This window comes from Zalophus californianus, chromosome 9 (assembly GCF_009762305.2).
Source record: "Zalophus californianus isolate mZalCal1 chromosome 9, mZalCal1.pri.v2, whole genome shotgun sequence".
In the NCBI taxonomy this organism is placed as follows: Eukaryota; Metazoa; Chordata; class Mammalia; order Carnivora; family Otariidae; genus Zalophus; species Zalophus californianus.
This window is the reverse complement of record NC_045603.1, coordinates 130,228,058-130,252,894: the sequence shown is the minus strand read 5'-3', so window position 1 is coordinate 130,252,894 and position 24,837 is coordinate 130,228,058. Positions and strand designations below refer to the sequence as shown.

General features: G+C 40.7%; 1 protein-coding gene across 3 annotated transcripts in view; it reads left to right on the top strand.

The window, feature by feature from the left end:
- The window catches only part of CELF2 (CUGBP Elav-like family member 2), a 797,242-nt gene that overhangs the window by 385,638 nt on the left and 386,767 nt on the right, over nucleotides 1-24,837 (top strand). For all 3 annotated transcript variants that reach the window (XM_027593429.2, XM_027593422.2, XM_027593424.2), the window contains one exon: nucleotides 22,101-22,136. Coding sequence is in view for 2 of the 3 variants with exons in the window: in XM_027593422.2 (XP_027449223.1) it covers nucleotides 22,101-22,136 (36 nt within the window). In the remaining variant the exon portion in view is untranslated. The remainder of the gene's footprint in view (nucleotides 1-22,100; nucleotides 22,137-24,837) is intronic.

Below are 24,837 nucleotides of genomic sequence, written 5' to 3'. Positions count from 1 at the left end.
GAAAAATAAGTTTGTATTGAAGACAAGCAGCCTGTCACGCACAATGTGTGTAAATGGCGCTAAGTCAATTCCCAGACTTACAATGCATGCTGCCCCATGGTGAATCCCCTTCTCTGGCTACCCTCTGGTGAATCCACTCTGATGATGGATCCACTGGAAATCTAACAGGATTTCATACTCTCTTTATAAGCTGAGAAGTGTCTGTCCATTGAGAAACCAAAGCTGTATTTTTAGAGAATTTCCCCTGCATTGCTTACATCTGTAGTCTCTCTCGCAATATTGTGAAGTAGAAGTACCAATAATAGCTAACATTTAATTGAGAATTGAATGCTAGTTGCTACATGCCTGGCACTGTGCTGGGTGTACTGATATCTAATAGTACATTAAATCCCCCCAGGAGTCCAGATTTAGCTACATTTCACAAAGACGCCGAGGTGCACAGGGGAGGAAACCCGCTCAAGGCCACATGCCTACAGGGGACAGAACCAAGCTTTGAACACAGGTGCTCGGACTTTTGACCCACATTACTGTGCCACCTCCTGATGTCCTTCGGGACTTACCTGGTAACGCTGTTTTCCTAGGAAAGAGGTATCAGTCATCTTGATGTGAATTTGACAGTATTACCCACCCGACACATTTTAATCTCAACTGTAATTATGAAATTGGAAGTTTATTTTCCAATCCAAGAAAAGTCAGCTGGGGGATTTCTCCTCCTGACCAAGGTGAAGTAACAGGCACCAGACTTGCATTCTTGTCTGATGAAACAACAAGAAAAAGGGACAAGATATATTTTAGAAGTTGAGTAAAAACATTAAATTTTATTTAAAAAAAGAGAGACAGTAGTTTGCAAGGCACTGGACACCAAATGACGAAGGACAGTGATCCTTAAGAAATGAGAGACACATGAGGTGAATGAACTCTCAGTTACCCTGGCTTACTGTCTTGAGAGAATTTCCAGGCCATGGCCAGAGCATGGCGGGTGTGTTGGGGTGGAGCTAAGTGGACTCCTTGAATTGAGGACACAAAGCTGAGAGTTTCAGAACACTGACGTGGCTGGGGTTCACATGAGTCTTGGAGAACAGAGAGCTACATAGGGAAAAAACTCCAGACGTCTCCGAAAGGTCCCTCTGGAGTAGTCAGCTGAGTCAGTTAATGAATGTGAAGAAGCTTCTAGAGCCTGGGGGAAGAGCCGTCTGAAAGGATTAGAAGTAATAGTGCCTGGCACTCACTAAGGGCTGAGAAGAGTGCCTGTTTCCATCAGCCACACAGGACGACGGCAAGATTCGCAGGGCAGCGTGTCCAGCACATGGAAGGGTCTTGTCTTCATAATAGGGAATAACAAGTCCTAAATTGAGCAAGACCCAACTATCTGCTGCCTCTAAGAAATGCACTGCCAATGTAAAAATATAAATAGGTTAAAAATAAAAGGAAATTCACATCCACCCAAAATCTGATGTATCTTATGTGAAGATAGGGTCTTTGCAAATGTGGTTAGTGAAGATGAGAGCATCCTGGGGGAGGGTGGCTCCTAAATCCAATCTGACTGGTATCCTAATAAGAAGAGGAGAGGAGACACAGAAACGGAGATGCTCACAGGGAAGAAGACATGGGATGACTGACAGAGACGGGAATGGTGCAGCTGTAAGCCAAGGAATGCCAAAGCTTGGTGACAACAACCAGAAGCTGCAAGGAGGCAAGAGCTTCCACCCTAGAGCCTTCAGAGGAAGGAGCATGGCCCTGCCAACACCTTGACCTCAGACTTCTGGCCTCCAGAACCATGAGGAAACACATTTTTATTGTTTTAATACATCCAATTTCTCGTAACTAGTTACAGCAGCCCTAAGAAAGTAATAGATATTTTGGTATGGGGAGTGCTATTATAACTAATACTGTGAAAGTAGCTTTGGAATTCGATAATGAGTAGAGGTTGGAAGAATTTGGAGGTGCATGATTTAAAAAAAAAAAAAAAAGCTTAGATTGCCTTGAAGAGATTACTGGTGGTTATTTGGACATTAAAGGTGATTCTGGTGAAGACTTACAAGGACATAAAGACCACGGTGGAGAAAGCTTCTGTCGTAGACAATGCATGTATCATCATTAACAGGATGTGGGTAGGCACGAGCGTTCAGGTGCCCCTCAGGAGGCCTCAGAACAGACGTCTTATTGGATGCCAGAGGAAAAGCAATCCTTGTCGTGAAGCGACAGAAAGCTTGGTTGCATTGCATCATGATGCTTGGGAGAAAGTGGAACTTAGACACGATGAACCTGAATATTCAGCTGAGGAGACTTCAAGCAAAAGGTGGAAAGTGTGGCCTGGTTTCTCCCTGTTGCTTGTAGCAAAATGAGAGAGGAAAAAAATAAATTGGGGGAGGAACTGTTAAGCAAAAAGAAGCAGAACTTGATGCCTGGGAAAATGATCAGGCTATCCAGCGTGTGTTCTGGAAACAACGCCAGGGGGTGGCCGCCCAGACCTTTGCTGAAGAGATCAGCTGTGTGACTCAGGGATTCAATCAATCATCTCAGCAGAAGCCAGGAATGGAGATGGGTTATCCCGGAAGAATCTGTAGCAAATCCTCCTGTGTAGTGCTGTGGATCCCCAAGACATACACAGAAGACCAACAAGGTTTTTGAGAGCCTTCTATCAGCAAAAACACTTACAGTTTGAACAGAAGCGGACAAAGGGTGAAAAGGCAGAAGGCTATCTGATTTCTGGGATTCTAGGAGCAGGAAAGGGCTGATGGAACCACTCAGCTACAAACATGCTCTAAATCTCAATAAAATGGAAGAAAGGCTCTGAGGACAGAGCTGCAGATGGAGAGGTCAGAGAGGCAGACCCAAGGGAGGGGCTCTTGGGGCCTCCATGGGCTCAGAGGCAGGTAACGGGCTCTCTGCTAGCCCAGAGAGCCAGGAGCTGGCTCAGCCGTCGTGGACCCAGAAGACGGATCAAGCCTCAAAGAATTAGCCTCAGGCTCTGAAACCTAATGGAACTTGCCCTGCTGGGTTGCAAAGCTGTTTAGACCAATGGCTCCTTTATTCCTTCAATTTCTCTCTTTCTCTCTCTCTCTTTCCCTCCCTCTCTCTCTCCCTTCTTCCCCCTGCCTCTCCTGCTCCTCTCTCACTCTCTCTCTCCTTCTCGCCCTCCTCCCCTCCCCCTCTGCTCCTGTTCCCCTCCCCGCTCTGGAATGGAAGTGTCTATCTTTTGTCTGCCCACAGTTGCACTCCGGAAGCAGATAACTTATTTTCACGTATCACATGCCCACACATGGACAGGAACTTTCCCAGGATGTACCATACCCACAATCTCACCCATACCTAATTTAGACGCTTTATATAATGATATTTTAACTTTATTTGAAGTGCTATTTAGATGAGATTTTGAATTTGAAGTTAAGGTTGTGGGTGGGGGGATGGGCTAAATGGGTGATGGGGATTAAGGACAGCACTTGTGATGAGCACTGGGTGTTGTATGTAAGCGATGAATCAATGAATTCTATTCCTGAAACTAATACTATACTATATATTAACTAACTAGAATTTAAATAAAAACTTGAAACATTAAATAAAAATAAAAATAAGGTTAATGCTGGGATGGGTAAAGACTTTGGGGGTGTTGAAATGAAGTGAATATATTTTGCATGTTGTATGAATGTGAATTTTAGGGGTCTGGACAGCAGACTGTACTGGGTTGAGTAGTGTTCCTCCAAAATCATGTCTCCTCAGAATCTCAGAATGTGACCTTGTGTGGAAGTAGGGTCTCCGCAGATGTAACTAGGTAAGAGGAGAACATTCTGGATTAATGCGAGCCCTAAATCCAGTATGGCTGCTGTCCTTTGAAAAGACGAGAGGAGACAAAGAGACATAGACACACGCAGGGAATATGGACGTGTGACAGTAGAGGCAGAGGCGCACCAAGGATTGTCAGCAGCTAAGAGAAGCTGGAAGAGGCAAGGAAGGGTTCTTTCCTGGAGTCTTCAGAGGGAGCATGGCCCTGCTGACATCTTGATTTTGAACGTTTAGCCTCCAGAAGTGCAAGAGAGCAAATTTCTGTTATTTTAAGCTACTCATTTCCTGGTATTTTGTTACAGCTCTCCTAAGAAAAGAGTACATCATAGTAACACTAATCAAAAGAAAGTTGGGATGGCTCTATGAATAGTGACAAGGTAGATTTCAGAGCAAAGAATATTACCAGAGACAAAGAGGGTCATTTGGTAATGATAAAGGGGTCAATTCATCAGCGTATCGAGAGGAGATAGAAGTCCTAAACTTCTATGCATCTAACAACAGAGATTCAAGATACATGAAGCACACACTGATAGAGGAGCAGACAGTCCCCCAATAGTCAGAGATTTTAACACTCCTGTCTCAATCATGGAACACGCAGACAGGCAATCAGTAAGAGCATAAAAGATTTGAACAACACTTGAACTGAATTGACCTAATCGACATTTATAGAACATTACACACAACAACAGAATTCATAGTCTTTTCAAGTGCATATGGAACATTTAACAAAATAGACTACATTCTGGCCCATGAAACAAGTCTCAGTGAGTTTAAAAGTATTCAAATGGCACAGAGTACACACTTGGACAAAACAGAATTGAATCAGAAATCGATAACAGAAAATCTCTAAATATTTGAAGCTAAAACAACATACTTCTAAAGAATCCAAGTATCAAGTAAATCACGTGGAAAATTAGTAAATATTTTGAACTGAATAAACACAGAAACACAGCATATCAGTATTTGCACGATGTCACTAAAGCAGTTTTATGGGGGACTTTTAAACCCCTATATTAGAAATAAAGAAAAGTCTCAAATCAGTGACTTCAATTTCCACATTAAGAAACTACAAAGAGAAAGGCTAATTAAGCACAAAAGATACAGAAGAAAGGAAACAAGATGAGAGTGGAATAGAAAACAGAAAAACAACAGAGAAAATTAATGAAACCAAATGCCAGTTCTTTGAGAAGATTGATAAAATGGCTAAACCTCTAGCTAGACTGATTAGGGGAAAAACACGACTTACTAGTATTAAAAAAACGAACCATATGACATTAGAGATTCTCCAGCTATTTACAAGGATAATAAGGGATGATACGAACAACTTTATGCCAGTAAATTCAAAATTTAGATTAGAGGTCAATAAGCTTTTTCTGTAAAGGGCCAGATAGTAAAAATTTTAGGCTTTGAAGACCACACATGGTCTATGTCACATATTTTTTTTTTCCAATTAAAAAAAAAATTTCTTTTAAAACACTCTTAGGTTATAGGCTATGGACCAACTGCTGACTTAGATAAAGTGGGCACATTCCTTGAAAGACATATTACTCAGGAAGAAGTAAAATACCTGAATAGCCCTATATCTAATAATAAATTGAATTTTTAGTTAAACACTTTCTCACAAAGAAAACCCCAGGCCCAGAGAGGTTTATTGGTAAATTCTACCAAATATTTCAGGAAAAAATAATACAGTTCTACACAAACTCTACCAGAAAAACAAAAAAGAGGGAATACTTCCCAACTCAATCTATGAGACCAGTGTCACCCTGTCACCAAAACCAGATGAAGATGCTACCAGAAAATTACAGAGCAATATCCATGTGAACATAGATGCAAAAATCCTAAACCAAATTTTAGCATATTGAATCCACAACAGGTAAAAAGGAAAATTCATGATGGCCATGTAGGTTTTATGGCAGAAATGCAACATTTGGGAATCACTTACTGTAATTCACTCTATTAACAAACTGAAAGAGAACAACCCTACAATCATCTAATAGCTGCAGAAAATGATTTGACAGAATTCAACATCCATTCCTGGAAAAAAGTCTCAGCAAAATGGGAACAGACAGGAACTTCCTCAATCTGTTATGAAAAATTCTCTGCTATTGTCATACTTAATAGGGAAAGACTTAATGGTTTGCATCTGAGATCAGGGACAAAACAGTGTCTGCCTCTCTACTTTCATTCAACATTACACTGGTTCGAGCCAGTGTAAGCAGCAAGACTGCAGTATAAAGGTGCAAAATGAAAGGCACCAGTACTAAAAAAGAAGTGTAATGTCTAGTCAAACCCAACATGATTGCCTATTTAGAAAATTCTACAGAATTTACCAAAAAAAAAAAGCTATTAGGACTACTAATAAGCTTACCAAATTGATAGGATATAAGATCTATATATAATAGAAAATTGTAGTTCTATTTACTACTACCTATGATACCATCGAAAATATTAAGTGCTTGGGAAGAAATCTGACAAAAGATGAAGATTTGAGCACTGAAAACCACAAAACTGCAGGAACTTAGAGAAGACCTAAATAAATGGAAAGGCACATTGACTCATGGTTCAGAAGACTCACAATTGTTATGATGTCAGTCCTCTCTGAATGGATCTATAGATTTAATGCAATATCAATCAATATCCCAGCAGGCTTTTCTTGGTAGAAATTGACTAAAATTCATGGGGAAATGCAAAGGACCTAAAATAACCAAGATAACTGTGAAAAGGAAGAACAAATTTGAAAGGCTAACACTACATGATTTCAAGACTTATTATCAAACTGTAGTAATCAAGACAGTGTGATATTGGTACACAATTAGACAAACAGGTAAAGAGAACAGAATAGAGAAGCCAGAAGGGGACCTACACATATATGGAAACGTGATTTATAACAAGGATACAAAGGGGAAATGTAAGTTTTTCAACATATGGTGCTGTACCAATTAGACATTCCACACACAATAAACAGACTTTGATCTTCGTGCCAGATAAAAAGAATTAACCCCAAATGCCACAGGGCTAAATCCAAAACTTAAAACTATAAAACTTGTAGGAGGAAACATCGGAGAAACTCTTTGTGATTTGGGGTAGGCAAAGATTCTTAGATCGCAACTCTAAAAAGAATAATCCAAAAAGTTGGTAAATTGGACTTCATTAAAAAAAATCTTCTTTTTGAGAGAAACCATTAAGAGAATAAAAAGACAAGTCACAAACAGGAGAAAAATTTGTAAATTATAGATAAAGACCCCTAAAAACTCAATAAGAAAAAAACCCCAATTTTTTAAGTATTAGGTAAAAGATTTGAACGGGCACGTCTCCAAAGAAGATATATAGCACATGAAAAGGTTGTCAACATCATTAGTTATTAGGAAAGTCTAAATTAAATCCACAGTGAACTACCACTATAAACACCTATTAGAAAAAGCATATTCTTTTAAAGATTTTATTTCTTTATTTGAGAGAGAGAGAGAGCATGAGCAGGGGGTAGGAACAGAGGCAGAGGGAGCAGCAGATCCCCCGCTGAGCAAGGAGCCCAATGTGGGGCTTGATCCCAGGACCCTGAGATCATGACCTGAGCCCAAGGCAGACGCTTAACCGACTGAGCCACCCAGGCACCCCTAGAGTAAATATATTTAAAAAGACTGATCATACCAAATCATGGTGAGAGGAGAAGTACTGGACCTGTCATATGCTCTTGTACACTAATGGTGGGAATGTAAAATGCTCCAGTCACTGCAGAAAAACAGTTTGGTAATTTCCTTAAAAGTTAAATATACACCTACCATATAATGTAGACATTGTACTCCTAGATGTTTACCTAAGAGAAAGGAAAGCACACAATGCCTATACAAAGATGTGTACATGACTGTTTATAGCAGCTTTATTTGTAATAGTCAAAAGATGGAAACAACCCACATGTCCAAGAAGAGACTGGATAAACAAACCATGACATATTCCTACAATGGAATGGTACTTTGCAATCAGAAGAAGGAACTATCCATACAGGCTACAACATGTATGAATCTCAAAAGGTTTATGCTTTGTAAAAGAAGCCAGATCCCCCCCCCCAAAAAGTAATGTATGATTCTATTTATATAAAATTCTGGGAAATGCAAATGCATGTAGAGTGAGAGAAAGCAGATCAGTGGTGATTTGGGATTAGGGGGGATGGGAAGAAGCGATTACAATGGGGCAGAAGGGAGCTTTGGGGGTTGATGAGTATGTTCACTAACTTGATTGTGGCAATAATTTCATGACTGTATATATATGTCGAATTTTACCAAATCCTACATTGTAAGTATATTCGGTTTATTGTATATCAGTTATACCTTAAGAAAGCAAAGAGGAACTCTTCCTAAAGAAGGAAGAGGAGCAGAAAGGGAAGGGAGGGAGGGAGGGAGGAAATTTCAACTTTTAGGGAAGTGGTCTGGGAGGTTAGGTTAGTGAAAGGAAAGTGAACATTTCCTTAAGGCTGCCCAATATCATTTCCTAATCTGAGTAAGACTGGCCCCAAACTACGCATGTAAAGCTAAATGACATTTTCCACAGGAATGTTTGCTCAGGTGGTTCTATTCACATGTACTTTTTACAGCTTCTCTGTGATATTTTTGGAACTTCAGGGCTCTGCCAGTCCACCATCTCAGAAAAATCCAACCTTTCTACTCCCAGGATGTTAGATGAAAAAGTGAATGATTACATATAGAATGCAGGGCACAGTTGTGGTTTAAGACTCTTTTTTTTTTTTTTATTAGAAATACCTCCTTACTTTCTCCTTAACCCTTACCACAGAGAATTCTATTAATTATAAAATTTTCCAATAAGCAAAATGATTTATGAAAATACTAATTCTAAAACAAGTGAAAGATTGATCACATTCCTTACCAAAATAGGGTCCCCAGAGGGTCCCTGGAAATAGCAAAACTTCTTGAGGGCATCTAAACTTGATTCAATACATTAAAAATTGGCTTTTGCACATATTTCAGGAATCTATCTAAATACTCTTAAACCAGGCTGACCAAGTGACTGAGCTTTTTAATAAGCTGCGCTTTCTTTGGGTGGGGCTCTCTGAACCTGGATGTCCACCCTATATCCCCCTCACCCGGTCCTGGAAGCCTTTGGTGGAACGTGGAAGGTGGCAGAGCGCGGTGCCTCGTGTGCTGCTGAGCCTTCTTGCCAAGGGCCCTCTGGACCTGTAGCGCCCCTGGCGGATGGGAGGCCCCCTGCGCAGCCGTTGGGGAAGTGGACTAGGCTCATCATCACATTTCCCCACGCGGCAGATCCCAGATCCATGCACACCCGGACACCGTGAGCAACCTGCTGGGAATGTGGCTGGACCTGGCCCAGCCTTGGGTACAGGAAGTGTCCCTTCCACGGCAGGCAGGTGTCTCTCGAGTGGGAGGCAGGTAGCACGGGCAGAGCATGATGAATGCCCGCTGCCCCGTCTCAGACCCCAGGCAGTAGCCTTCCCCAGGGAGCAGGGCCAGAGGGCTGGTGCCCAGCTCCTGCCACCTTTCAGCAGATGCTGCAATCAGCTTGTGCACCGTGGAGGGCCCTGACACCTCCTTTCTCCAGAAGGCTGAAAGCCCTGCTGTTGTCCTGGAAATGCCGTCTCACTCACTGGGCCCTCATGGCAGCTCGGCAGCGCTTTAAGAAAAAACAAATTCTGTGTGTAGGACTGAACTATGCCTACTGCTGTCCTTTCTGCAGAGGCCACCGTTTATCAGCCTGCTGATATCCTCCAGGCCTGTTTCTCTGCATTTCCTTACTCAACTGTACTCGTGGAACTTCCTGTTCAGTTTGTTTTTAACATCAACAGCATAAAACCCAACTTATATTCTGCAGCTTATTCTTTTTATAATTCAGCACGCCTTTTAATTCTATCCATTTTAGAACACAGGAAGCTACCTCATTCTTTCTAACTGCTCCGTAGATATTCCACAGTGTGGATGTTGCACAGTGTAGCCAGTACCTTATTTGTGGACATTTAGATGGTTTCAGTCGCAGACAGAACGATGATGAATGGCCACGTCGATGCCTTCTTGGGCATTTGGGCAAGGATAGATACCCAGAAGTAGTTTAAGCTAACCTGTAACCCTAAACGTGACGCATTTGATACTCCCTTTCAATACCTCTAGTACATATGGATCTTTTTCATCAAAAGTATGTCTGAGAACCAGTAAGATAAAAGCTTATAGATCTATAAGTGAATTTGGGAGTGAAACTTTTTCTTAGATCCCTTTTTCCCTCACTTGGGCCATTGGGTTGTTATGGAGATGCCCCTCCCAGGTTATCATCCTACTTTTGGTGTCTTTTGAGTGTGATTTGCCATGAGTTGTTTTGTTATCTTGTTTTAACTGTTTATTTTAGAGTTGGACAGGCCTGGGTTCAAATTTACTTGACTTCTCTGAGACTCAGTTTCCTTATCTGAAAAATGGGCATATTAATAACAAACAGTTGTGGAGAATGAGAGAAAGTTTATGTGAAGTGCTAAGCAAAGCGATTGAAACATAGTAAGTACGTAGTAATGGATGGTTGTTACAGAATAAATAATAAACTCTTTGATATAAGTTGCATCCAAGTCTATTTCAGTATTTTGAATATCGAGAGTATTTTTAACAGGAGCAATTTCTCAGTGTATTAGCATCTTTGATACCGATGGTCTGTCTTCTGGATGAGATTGTACTTATCTGCCCCACACACTAGTACACAAACCTGTGCTAGGCTTATGTGAATTGCCTTTAAGATTCCATCTATGTTGGGCATTAGATAATCCAAGGGAAAAGGACCTTAAAAGATGATCCGTTCCAACCCGCCCCCCCCCCCCCGCCGCCCCGTCCAGGTGTGCAGACTTTGTCTAACAGTGGCTTTCCCAGGACAGCTAATTCAACCAGATGAGCAGTGAAAATATCCTTAATTTCCAGAGTTGTATTAACTAATTTTCTTCTATCTTCAAAGTCAGCCGGGTGATTAATTTTCAATTATTCCCAACATAAATGGGAAAGACCTAAAAAAAAAGAAAAAAAAAACCACTCTTCATTTTTCCAACATATTCAGCTTAGTGAGCATGTTCTTGACGGCCACTCTGTGATCTGGGTGCTGGTGACGGAGCTATATAGACAAAAGAGATCATCCTTGCCCTCATGGGCTTACATTCTAGGAGGATAGACAGTGATTGGGTCGAGTTGAGTTGGAGTCCAGATTCATGAGGAGGTAACATTTCACTGATCCTGATGAGGCCCTGGTCCCATTCCGCTGATACGGACAGTCCGTGAGTTACTAAACCAAGAGACAGTTTGTCACGATCCAGGGACTTCATTTTGGCACTGCATAGTTTGGGTCCTGCATAAATATGCACTAAATAGACAAAGAGACAGCGTTCTGTAATATAGAAGTAGAGAATGCCTCTAACACAAGCAAATTTTTTCCCAAAAATCTTGAGCCAGAAAACATACTCTCAAAATGTAGCATTTCCTTTTTTTTTTCTTAAAGGACACACACGTGTGTGCATGTGTACATGCATGAACATCCACACACATAGACAACTAAAAGGGAAAATTCTTTTTGTGGCTTACAGCAGGCCCTAGAGATTCAAATACTGAAACCTCCAATTTGTACCAGTAATTCATAGACAGCTATATGAGGTGAAAAAGGTTAATGATGGAATTTTTTTAAAAGTATGTTCCATTGACTATAAATGGCAGATCTGACAGTTAAAATGAAAATTGTTCCAGAAGAAACTTTAGTCAAACTAATTATTTGAGACGTTATAAGGATGTATAATTATATTCTTCACCTTTTAAAAAAAGTTTTATTACAAATGTGCTTTTAAAGAACAAGTAGAAATAAAAGCTGTAATTGTTCTTAATTATAGCTAACTGTAATTGCACTCAATTGCAATATGCTGAATATCACCAGTGGCTAAAGAAATCCTGGCATACAGAAAGTACACCCACATTCATGAGATGAGGTATAGTTTTATGAATATTCTGTTATCTATAATTTAGCTCTTTTACTGTTGATTCCATTTCTGTTGGTTTTATTTTATTTATTTATTTTTTTTAGTGATTGTGGAGATATAATTGTCATCTGTGAATGTGTTGAAGGTTGGAGATTTTGTCTGGGATTGGTTCAAAATTCCTATTGCCACTGAAAAGGCACATTGGCGATTGTTAAATGAGAGATTTGGACATGACCCATCGTGGTTGAATACACAGATTTGAATTTTCCGAGGTGGTGCTGAATACTGCATTTAGTTTACCCAGCAAAGTCCAAGAAGCGACCGGGAAAATAAGAAGGATCTAAAATAGCATTAACTACCCCTCTGTGGATAGCACTGGAGTCCTGTTATTTTGAATGGGTAAATTTAAGAAGGTGAAAGGGTCCCCTGGATGAGAAATTTCATCTCGCCTCTCTCTCTGTGCCCAGAACTCAGATTGAGTTCTGTGTTTCTGCCCAGACCTCTGATATCTATGCCAGGCTTTACAGTCAGAGGGGCTGGACTCCCTGACTTGACTGTTTTATCATGAATTCTGGAACCTCTTGGAGCCCCACTTGACTGGTCTGGGAGATGAGGGGTGATAGCATGGTCCTGTTCCTCACTGAGGACTATATAAATGGGTAGATTAAAAATAAGTAAATATACTGTTGGAGAGGAGAAGGGAGTTCTTTAGCTTCAGCATTTTATTATGTGTTTATGGCAACTGTACTGGAAAGTGAAAAAACAAACAAAAAAATAAGATTCCCCCAGATCACATCAGCACAATATTACTTTTTAATTTCTGTGGATGACCGTTACGAGCTTTAAACCCTATAGCCAGAGTCAGCTTTGACAGAATTTCTGTTTTTTATCCTTTTTTTTTTTTTTCATTAAAAAAGGAGGAAGGAGGGGCTCAATGCATTGGCCTGGGCCCCATTTCCAACTGCAGAGTCCATGGACGGACATAGAGAAGCCCTTTGAAGGGGTGTTCATTTGGCAGAGGTCATGGTTACATTCCATGCCAAGTAGGAGCATATCTGTCTCTTACTCCTGGATATCGGGCAGAAACCAACAAGGCCCCGCGTCCTGGTTTCCAGCTTGTGTTCCTCAGAGCCCTCTGGCAGCCAGCGCTCTCCGGCAGACCTCCAGGTCTCTGCTGCAAAGGGGCAGGAAGTAATCGGACTCTTCTCCAATCCTGAACAGACCCTGAGTCAGGAGGTGGTGTAACCATCTCTACACCATTCCATCGCTTCATCCTGCTTAGAGTTTGACCGTGGCTGTCAGAAGCCACCACCTTCTCCCTCTTCTCTCCTCCCCCGTGTCCCCCATCAGTCTTTAGTCCTCCACCACCTTCCCCCAGGCCAGAGCCCTTCTCCAGATGGTGCAGTGTCCTGCAAGTTCTCACATCCATCTCAGCTGGGCAGTGGCTTTTGAATTTAGGTTCTTGGAAAGGGCAGCATCTGTAAGACAAAATATCTGGTTCATCAGTCAAGACTTTGGCGTTGTTATGCTGATGAAGTCTCTCTGGCTCTGTTATTCCCAGAAACATTGACTAGAGATCGTCAGGGGATGGAGGCAGATAAAATCTCATCCTGCTACTTATAAGCAGGCATTCCTTTGTGTAAGCGTTTGCTGGGATGGTTTCCACACTACATGGTCAAACTTGTGAGAGAAGGGTCTATGTTTATTCCCTGCTCAATCCCTAGCACATAGATATTGGCACGTAGTAGGAGCTGTAGAAATGTATTTGTTGAGCAAATTAATAAATACATGCTAATAATATGTGGTAATGAACTTGGTACCGGTCCTTGTCAGTTGATGGATTAGGCCATTAGTCAAACATTACAGTGCAGGCTGGTATTTGCAAATCCCTCTTTGATCCAGAAATTATCAGGAGTGCGGATGATTTTCTCTCATTAAGAGGACTTATTGGTGACATTACATCCCTAGGAGCTAATAGAGAAAAATTAGGCATTATTGAAAAATGGGCCTCCTTTCAGACTGATGTATCAAAGAAAAAAAATTATTTTTATTAATAATTTTTTGGTAGAGTTTCCCTTAAGCCCACTTAGGAATTGCAGTAAAGCTTAGAACACAATAATCCAGCAGTATTAAATGCAGAGACCTTTTAGCAACCTGATCCCCATACCCCTGGCAGAAGCATAGAATTTGAAGAAAATATACCTTTTCTTCTCTGTTGTTGTTGTTGTTGTTGTTGTTTTTGGTTTTTTCGGAGAGATGTGAACATTTTGTGAACAAAGCTTTTAAAACGTACACATACAGCCTTGCATGTACATTGTCTGGTTTTTGTTTTGTTTTTGCTTTTGCTTTTTTGCCTCTGAGAGTACAAGTTGGTAAATGAAACGTCATATGCCATTTGTAGGCTCTGCGACCATCCTCCAGGGCTGGTTACATTTGCTATTTCTAAAGTCTAAATAAGTGAGTTTTAAGGAGCGGGAATTGTTACGTGTGGCCAATTCAGGTCCTTCCTGGATACGTGATTTAACCGTGGTAGACTCAGGAGCATAGAGGCGGATTAACGGGTAAACCCAAGTATGTGTGGAGATGGTTTCTCTTCCCAACGCCACCAGCAGCGTCGAGGACAAGCCTCCCCTTCTCGGGTGCTAAGTTCCTGAGCTAAGTGTCCAGATGACGTTTTGGAAAGAAAGGAAAACAAAAACCCTTAACACTCTCTCAAAATGACAGAAGGGGCAGCAGGGCTATTGGAACAGGGGCCCCTCACAGGTGACCGATGGGGCCAGATGGGCCATGTTGCAGAGCTGATGGAGAGAAATCTTTGGCAGTTTTGTTTTCCAGGCACTGGAGCACAAGAACACGAAGAAAGGCACACAGTTATGGCTGTTTTATGTAAGGAATGCTAAAATAATCTGAAGAAATTTTGAGGCAAAAGAAATCTTAGCAAGCACTCTGAATAGGATGTGCCCTATTAGGAGGCTGGATGGGGTGATGAGATTAAATTAATCTTTTTTTAAAAGATTTTATTTATGTATTTGAGAGAGAGAGACAGAGATAGTGACAGAGAGCATGAGCAGGGAGGACAGGGAGAAGTAGACTCCCCGATGAGCAGGGAGCCTGACGCGGGGCTCGACCCCAGGACTCTGGGATCATGACCTGAGCCGAAGGCAGACAGACACTTAACGACTGAGCCACCCAGGTGCCCCAAGATTGAATTAATCTTCCCATAGCCAGTCTTCTGACAACTGAAATTGCATGCGTGCCTGCTGCCGGATGCAAATCCCTACGTCTAAACACCCCTGCAGTTTGTCCCTGTTTCCTGCGGGACTTGGTGGAAGGAAGCTCCATCTCCCTGTGGTGATAACCCTCAGCCGGAGCCGAACACCAAGTGACCTAAAGAGAAACGCCACCTTATAGACCTGAGGCCGTTGCCTGAGAGTGTGGGAGAGGTCACCTCTGCACACGCGGGCTGGGCCGAGGAGCCTGGAGTGGTGCTCTTGTGGAGGTGGTCAGCAGGCAGGACCTCTTCTGTGAGCGTTGCTGCCTGGAGTGGGCCTAGGGGCCGGCCGGCCTCTGAAGCAGCCTGAAGTAGCTCTTGCCAAAACCTGACGTTCTCTAAGTGAGGGCATGAGTGTATCCTAGGGGCTGGTCTCCCCTCTTCCTTCGCCAGCATGTTGAGTATACAGATCCAGACCGCCTATCATGTTTTTTTCCACCAAAGCAACACCTAGAATTGTCTGCTTCATGCAGTGGGTCCTAGATGAATAGTTGCTGAAAAGAAGTGTGAGATGCAATAGTGAGTGCCAAGGCAAGAAACGGGCAGACAAGTTAAGGTAGGAGAGGGAATGGGTGTGTTTCGCGCATTAACACATTCCCTGGGTCTCCTTACAGAGAGCCCTTCCTGGCCGCCCTGTAGAAAATAATGCCCCCAGTAGCACTCTGTGCCTACCCTGCTCCTTTCTTCTTTGTCACCTATACTCTGGAAGGTAGTAATAAATATCCATGTGCTCATTCGTTTTTGGTCTGTCTCCCCCTTCTACATCATAAAGTTCCTGATAGTGGGGCCATTTCTTCGTTACCTGCTGTAGCACACAACCCAAACCAAATAACTAAATGTATTATATATATATAATATGTACATAAATATAAAACGTGTGTGTTTTTATTGTGCCTCCATTTTATTACCTCTAGTGAGCTTGCCAGGCAGCAGCCCCGTTACCCTGAGAACCACTGCCCAGCGTCCACCCCATTTCCTTCCCTGCGTTTCTGGGCCCCTCCCTCCTGTGCTGCCCACAAGGGGCTTTGCTTGAGCCCTCAGCCTGCATTGTGCCACAGGACAGGCCTGGGCAGCCTGCAGGTCTCAGATGAGGCCGGAGCCCACCCTCGCCCTGCCGCAAACCTGACCCCTTCCAGCCACTGAGACCCCATTCTCCTCCCCTTCATTCTGCTGTCATGGAGGGTTCAGTGTGACCTCTGTCTCCAGGCCACCTTGGCTGGCTTTCTTTCCCACCCCTCTTCCCTCCAGCCCTGCCACTGCCCTTCCAACTGATTCTGTAGGTTTGCCCCCACCCCTGCTTTTCTGCCGGGGTCCCATCCTGCTAAAAAAAAAAAAAAAGAAAGAAAGAAATGCATGTACACACACACATACACACACACACACATTTTGTAGCTTGTAAATATTGCATAGCAATATAGCATCCTGGTCAAAACCATGGACTCTGAGACCAGAATTCCTGGATTCAAATCCTGGCCCTGTCACTAGCCACATGGCTCTGAGAAGCTACTTACACTTTTTCTGCCTCGTTTTTCTCATCTCCATTGTGTTTTTATCATAGTGACGACTACATGAAGCTTTTGTAAGGGTTAAGTGAGTAAACTCATGTAAATGGCCTGTAATAGTGGCTCGTATTAAATGAGAATCCAAAAAGTGTGAGCTTATGTGGGTGTGTATAGTGTTTACCATGTGGGAGTAACTGCTTGTGTCTATACACAGACACACACTCGGGCACGGCAGCACACACACTGATCTTTTAATCACGTGAGCGTAAATTTAGGAGTGGTAGAGCAGGAGGGAAGAGATAAAGAAGGGACAAAGAGAACATAAAGACAGATAAACGATTGATGGGGAGAGAATGGTGTTGGGCTAAGAGGAACGAGCAGTGTCTTTGGGCTTTCTTCCTCAGAGAGGAAATCTCTTAAGGTGTTTTAGATTTCCTGGAGCTAAGGTTCACCATGTAAGACAAAAGTTAATGGTCTTAAATTAGTGTATGCATTTGTAATGATGCTTCCAAGTGAATCTTCTGGTGGGTATCATATTGGGAAATGGATCAACTTTAAATGTCCATACTTTGCCCCACGCCAGGTGACATAAATAAATAAGGAGGAAACAAAGAAAAAGAAAAAAAATCTGCTTCGTTGTCATACTTTCACTCTGAATTAAAGAAAACCTCACCTCTTCTATGACTGAAACATTCAATCATTTGCAGGACATACAATAAGAATAGAATGCATTTTGACATTTTAAAAGTCTTGGGACTTCTGGAAGAATCCGAGGTACCTGCCATTGGAGAGAAGCATTCTAGGTCTTAAAAATATTTATCGTGCCGCCACACAATCAGCATGGGGGCTCTTGTCCTCTCTTTTACAGTTGTCAGCTAATTTTGGAAACTGGCAAGCTGTACAGAAATAGATGGTGTGCTCTTGCCTCAACACTTGCTAAAAAAAGAACTGTTTGCATAGTTCAGGAATGGAAAGGGATAGGACATGATGAGGAAGAACGCCATTTCAGACAGATGATAAAACCTGGCACCACTGTGCGCTGGTGAATGTTCTCCACATTTAAAATTAAAGTTTTTTTTTTTTTTTAAAGGATGCTAAATAATCTACAAAAAAAGAAAAGCTGTGTAATACCCACGGGACACTCATCTCTTTTGAAAGGTGCTTGTCTCTTCTGTTTTTTTTCTTTGATAACATTGAATTTATGGCACAACTTCAGATTTGCAGAGAGCTTTCTTGTTTGTTCACATTGGTGATTGATCCAACAACTCTAGATCAAAGGGCAGCATTGTTATTACATTCTGGGATTTAGAGAGCTAGGAGGCAGAAGAAATTGCCCAAGGATATGCAACCTGTCGCTCGCCCTCCATTATTTCAGTCTCCTTCTTAGCCCCCAGGACAGCTCTATGTCTTGGAACACAGAAGTCTGCTTTGTTGTTTTTTTTCATCGTTGTTTTCACTTAGTTTTTAGCCTTCTGCTCTCTTCATGAAATCGGATTATCTTAGTAATGGTAACTAAAGAAAGGAAATTAGTGAAATTGCTATAATTCCAACAGGCATTTTATGAAATGAATGTAGGAGGTGGGAATTACCTGCAAATAGAAATGTTTCTTGGTTTTATTCCACTCATATATACTAGGTGTCTGGGTTTTGCTAGGAACTGAGTGTTCAAAATAACAAGTAAGTCATGGTCTTTGGCTTAAAAGAGCTCTCAGCATAAAATTCAAAAGTGTCCACCACTTTATACCTTATATAATATCCTTTACTGGAGTAGAAACACTTGAAAAGAAGGAACAGGATCTAATTCATCTTGGTGCCTCGAAAGCACCCAGCATGGTGTGTGCTGAACATATGCTAAGTGTTAAGTGAATATGTTGGATAAATAAATATTAGTGCTGAAGATGAATTATGCTTAAAAAGTCATTTTACTAATGGGCATTAGCAACGTATGCAAGTTCATTGGAAAAAGCTTTGTCTTTATTTTTTAGAGTAGTTTTAGGTTCACAGCAAAATTGACAGGGAGGTACAGAGATTCCCCATATTCCCGTTGACCGCACAAATACACAGCCTCCCCCCACTATCAACATCCCCCACCGGGATGGTGCGTTTGTTATCATCGATGAACCTACACTGACGCATTATTACCACCCACAGTCCATAATTCGCATTAGGGCTCACTCTTGGCCTTGTATGTTCTATGAGCTTAGACAAATGTATAAGGACATGTGTCCACCTTTATGGTATCATATACGGAGTGGGTTTCACTGCCCTAAAAATGCTCTGTATGATCCTTTGTTCTCTCAAGTGTGTTTTGATAGAGCATTATCCAGAAGAAGCATAGCATATTATGCTAAATATATTTTCCTCAAGGATTTCTTTACAAAAGGTATAAATTCATGAAAACATGAATAATTCAGATTATTTATTAGCAATAGCAAATGGGTAAAAATGAACAGGTCGTCGTTTTAAAAGCTCTATAGTGTTTTGCTGATCTCGAAAATGGCATTTGGTTGGTGAGTCCAGCTGCATTACTGTAGTCAGATATAATGATTCTTTTCCTCTTCGTGTTCTTTCTTAAAATCGTGGCGCTACATGCTCCAATGGAATCATCAGGTTTTTAGGTAACATCTTATAATTTAAACTGTGTTCATCCATTCCTGCATGTTCACTAAAAATTACTTTTCCTATGAAGTAATGTCTAATTCTGATATACACTTTTGAGTACACACTTGTGTGAAACATAAATTTTCCCTGCGAGTACTTCCTATGTGGAGAGCAGAACTTTCTTTCGCAGCCTTTCTGCTCTAAAAGTAAGGCCAACGCTTTGAGTATGTGAATCTACTGAGTGGAGTCCTGCATTGTCTTTCATGCATAAATCACACCTATAATTTACCACCTGTTTCTAGTTTATTGTTGAAGAGGAATAAGAACTTAAAGACACGTGTGAAAATCACGTCTTTCATTCCCCAGTATTTATGGTTGTCTTTCCCCTCGTCCTAATTCAAGATCCATTTTTCTTAAGCTACTCGTCATTTTTACTCTTTCCAAAGAATACCACTTAGTTTTCAAAGAAATGAGAACTCTTCTGTGGTCCATTTTCATTGGCTTTATATCTTGTTTAATTAGATCTGAAAATAACAATGAGTCTCCCTAACAAATTGGTTGGGAAACAAACACAGCCTACAATCAACATGCATACTTAGGTGCCAGGAGCCAGAATGAGATGGGCATTCTTGACAGGGCTCAGTCACCATGTTTTTCCATGGCAGTGGAGAATATTGCTCAATCCAGTAAGGTTTTTGAAACAGAAGTCAATTATGGATACTTTAGTTCTGTTGTTCTGCTGCAAAAGTTCTCCACGGAGGGCAGTTTTGCCCCAGGGGACATTTAGCAATGTCTAGAGACATTTTATTTGTCACAAAGTGGGGGGGGGGGGTGGAGGGCACGTACTACTGGCCTCTAGTAGGTAGGGGCCAACGCTGCTGCTAAGCATCCTACAATGCACAGAACAGCCTTTATGACAAAGGATCCGGCCCCAACTGTCATTATAGTGCGAGGCTGAGAAATGCCGCACAGTGTGATTTAAGTGGATATATTATAATGTATGTCCAATGTGTTTAAAAAAGATACCAGGGGGAATCATAATATTAAAGTACATATAATATGGAAAGCAAAGCTAAAGAGTTAAAAGATTAGAAAGAAGGGAACGTAATGTACCTTGACCCTGGGATGCTGCTATTGTTATGAGCAAGCTCTAAACACAGATCTAACCCTCCAGGGCAACAAGAAGGTCAGAAAAGTTCATTAATTCATTCCTTGCAAATCGAACAAATATTTGTGGAGTACTCACATATGTTGGCCTCAAGTTACAAAATAATAAATACTAAAATAGAATTTAAAAGATGCTTGTTACCATCAATGTTATAAAGGAGGACTAAAGGGAGGGGTGCCTCTTAGCTGGGGTACCCACAGTTCTGATTCTGTTTGGAATGAGAAATTTCTCATGCAGGCAGGGAATTCTTAGAAGAGAGGAATACATGTAAAGCGTTGAACAGTGTCACAGACAAAACTTTCAACTGTGGTTTTTGCTAAAGGAATGGAGGCTTTCTCTCAAAAACTAGTTTCTGTAGCAATAAAAGCTGAAGGGTTCATATTATCTGGTTATTGGGGTGCCCGGGTGGCTCAGTCAGTTAAAGCATCTGACTCGTGATTTCAGCTCAGGTCATGATCTCATGGGTCGTGGGATGGAGACCCACATCTGCTTGAGATTCTCTCTCTCTCCCTCTCCCACTGCCCCCCCCCCCCCAACTTGTGCTCACGACTCTCTTTCTAAAATAAATAAATAAATCTTTAAAAAAAATATCTGGTTATTTAGGAAAGAATATTTCTGTAGGAGCCCAACTTAATTCACTCATTTATAAATCATTCATTAATTCAAGGTGGTATGGCTCTACAGGAACCAGCGAGTCCCTGTGCTGCCCAAGGACTATCACAGACAGTAGGTAGGAGAGAGTTCTAGAGGCTGGGAGGGCCAGAGAGAATTCCTGGAGGAGGAAGTCCTTTATTTGGGTGGTCAAGATGAGTAAAGACAATGTGAGTTTAAGGCTGAGATTCCTAACTCAGAGTTGACATGTTAGTTGTAGGAGGTCCACGAACCTTCTACAATTGTGCGCCGTATTTTGGTGCCTATGTACAGGTGTATTATTATTTTACCCTATGTAAGGAGTTTGTATCTTTAATGAGATTCTTAAAGGGATTATATGGCCTGAAGAAGATTATGTACCACTGTTCCTAAGAATTGCACCTTTAATCCCCCAACACAAAATTGAGCCCACCTCCACTTTTAAACTATCGCATCATTAAGCCTCCATCTCCACCTCTTACTCCTTGCTTCCTGTAATTTCCAAGAACACATCTCTGGTTGAAAGATAGGATATTGCAATTAGGAGAAAGGTAGTTTTTGAAATTTGTCTCTGGTCGTTCTTATTAGTACACTATAAAGCTTTCAATTAGTGACTTGTCTTTTGTGCCATTTGAATTATCATAGCATGTGCCTTAAAAAATCCCACCTGGTATGACACTGTAATGAAGAAATAAAAAACAGCAATTTGCTACTAAAAGAATTGGATTTTGTGCTATACAGTGTTCTTTCATAAACCTCAGGTGACAGAGATCATCAACACAAAGACACATTCTTAAAGAAACTTGTTCCTAAAGGATTCTTGGAAAAAGAAATACAGGTGCTTTGTTTAACTGCGAAATACCTAAAAGGTGGTTGGGGATTTTTTTCTTTCCTATTTTCTTTCTGTGTGTTGTACATTTTCAAATTTTAATGTTTTAAATAGAAAGCAGAGGCAGATATTTTGCATGTGTATAAAATCGCATTGAAAATAACCATTGAAATGTTTGTGGGAATTAATGAGAAATGTGATTAGTTGATTGTAAATTTCTAAGCCAGGTGCATATACAGTATCTTCTTCACACATATGATATTATAATGCCTTGGCGTGTTGTGTTATGGCTTTATAAAAGAAATTTTTATAATTTACTGAAATAAGCTAATTGTACGTATCTTCTTTTTCTCCTCCAGAGAGACAACCACCGAGTTAGCGGGAAGTCTACCAAGGTGAGCAGGTTGGCTTTGCTTATTCTTTGCATGATTTCTGATGCACCTCAAAAGAAGTGCTGTAGCTTCTTGGAGAGGCCTTTGTAACTTTCTCTTCCTCACATCAGATTTTAAGACCTCGTATTTCACGATGTAAATGCCAAAAATTGTGTATGAGTCACATATAAGAGATGTAACCAAGAAGAAATGAGAGAAATGTCCATGTATGACTTAAAGAAATCATTCTCATTTTTTGAAAGTTATACCATGCATTTGGAGATGTATAAATATGTATACATGAGCTATATTCTCTGCAGAAATCATAAACATGTTGCTTCCTCTATTCATGGGAATTAGCAAAATGAATTGTATTTTTCTTCAGTGTATCTACTATTGTGATTGCATTGAAGGACTTACAGAGTTATGAAAGAAGTCCAAGCTTCCATGAAAGAACTTACATCACAGTTTTGATGATAATATAAATATGTTTGAATTTCTTATTGTCATTGAAATAAATACTTAGTAATATTATCTCACCAGGAAAAGAAATCAATATATACATTGATCAGTGTGCCTTATATATGTTTGATATTTTATGTCACTGTATGAAATAAGATATGATTAACAGGATGCATATTATAGACAACTAGCTATCAAAAATGATTACTACTATTTATTAGAAGAAAGAATAAAAAGAAAAAAGGGAGTGACAGTATTTTAAGAGGTATTTTAGTGGGCATTGTAGGCAGCACCTAGCATCTTTCCTTAGTTTTTAAAGGTGTTCCATAACCACTTATGAATGAGTGAATAGGGCATAGTGTATTTCCTGGAAACTGTAGGAAATGAAAATGATGAGAATCTCAAGAACAAGAAAAAGAAGAGCCAGCAGAATGTGATAATGAACAGCATTAGGGAATAGGGAGAAAGTACATATCGTTACCATCTGTTCCAGGAGATAAGCACATTTGGTTGCTTTTTTTTTTTTATGTAAAGAAAATCTTTGCTTATAGGATCATGATTAATATTGCCAAAAAAAAAAACTGTTTATTGTGATCCAAATATTTAAATTACTCTATGTCTTAATTCTTTGGATACTGTCCCAAAGAAACTTTTCAAGTCCATGCCGGTTTGCAGGGTTCGAAGCAGATGTGTGTTCTGGTATGTGTGTCCCCACTGGATTTATTTGTCATTGTGCTTTCACTCTGGAGAAAGTTTGCTGTGCAGACCTAAGCATTTGTCATTTTCGGAGAGAGAGAGAGAGAGACTTGAACATGTTTGTGGTGAGGAAGTTAATCCCAAAATAATGGAATGCAGAATGACCTTCAGACTTTTCTAGGATGGCTAAGGAGCAGACCACCCTTGTATTGTCAGATGAAACCCACATGGAGCTATAATCATGCAGATAAAAATTACTCAGATGTCTGAGAGACCTGGTGTGCACCTTGAATTCTATTAAGTAGTGTTCTGTTGTGAATACCAAGAGCCAATGCCCGTGTTCACTGTGAACGATCTTCCGTTGTAGCTGGTTTATTCCTCGAGGGAGGATCTGATCCCTTCTGCAGTTTGGTGGGAGGTATTTTGGTAATGAGCCTACCTATTTTTTTTCATGGGTTGTTGCTATTCTAATGTTGCATCATGTTGAAAATAAACATGACAACAATCCCATCCTAACTGCACTTCACAGTCATTGTAACACACAGCAATTAGGTTGTAAGAAATAATATGTCAGTTCTTCCTCAATTATGCTTCTTCTAATGTGGTCTCAGGTATCTTTTTACTTTCTCCAGGGCAGTGTGGGACCTATCCACTGACAATTATTTCTCTGCCTCGCATGAACATGAAATAATGTTAATAATGTTGGTGACGAATCCTTCTGCTGGTGGCCGACAGTTTCTTTTGCTAGCACTCGTTTGTACAGTCTTGTAGAATTCAGTCAGTCATTCAGCTTCCGGCCCTCTTTTGCACATTTCTCCAGACTGTCACTGGCAAAGTGCAAATGATCCTCGGAAAACCTTGGTGCTATTTAGAACAAGGCACCTGTAGTTATTCTGTTTGTTGGTCTCCTAATGATGAGTGGAACATGACACTTTGTGTTTTTTATCCTTTGAGTCCTAAAAACATGTTTATGCTTTGACATCTAGGAAAAATGGAAAATTCAGGAAACTGCTACCTAGTGATATGTGGCTGGGAAGAAAAACGGTACCACTTGAAAGCAGTTTTATGGCTTGGTTTTCATTGGCTTTGACTATCTTGAAATTTTCTGAAAGGCCATTTACAGATATTGTACAGGGGTGGAGTATTTCAACTTTAATTGCTTTACATGGCATTAATTTAAAGTAGCTGGCCACTGGTTGATAATATTCTGTGAAAACGTACAAATCATGTAGCAGTGGATTGTGTCTTGGTAGTTAAAAATGCTTTGAAGTTGAAATGAGATATGTGCACAAGGTGCTTGAACAGGTACCAGGTTTGTTTTTCGTTACTAATGATAACCTAAATGTGTTTTTGAATTCTTGCCATTGCTGAAATTAAAGCCCAGTAATAATATGTCACCAGAAAAAAATTAGATTATATGAGCAACATTGCGCTAAGCATTGTGATTATATTATAAATATTAAAACCAATGATCTTGTTGGGATTAAAACAAATATTTAAACTGGCTACACGTACTATTCATGCTGCCCTTTTTGTCTTGAAGTGTCCTGGAAATGGAATGTATGTT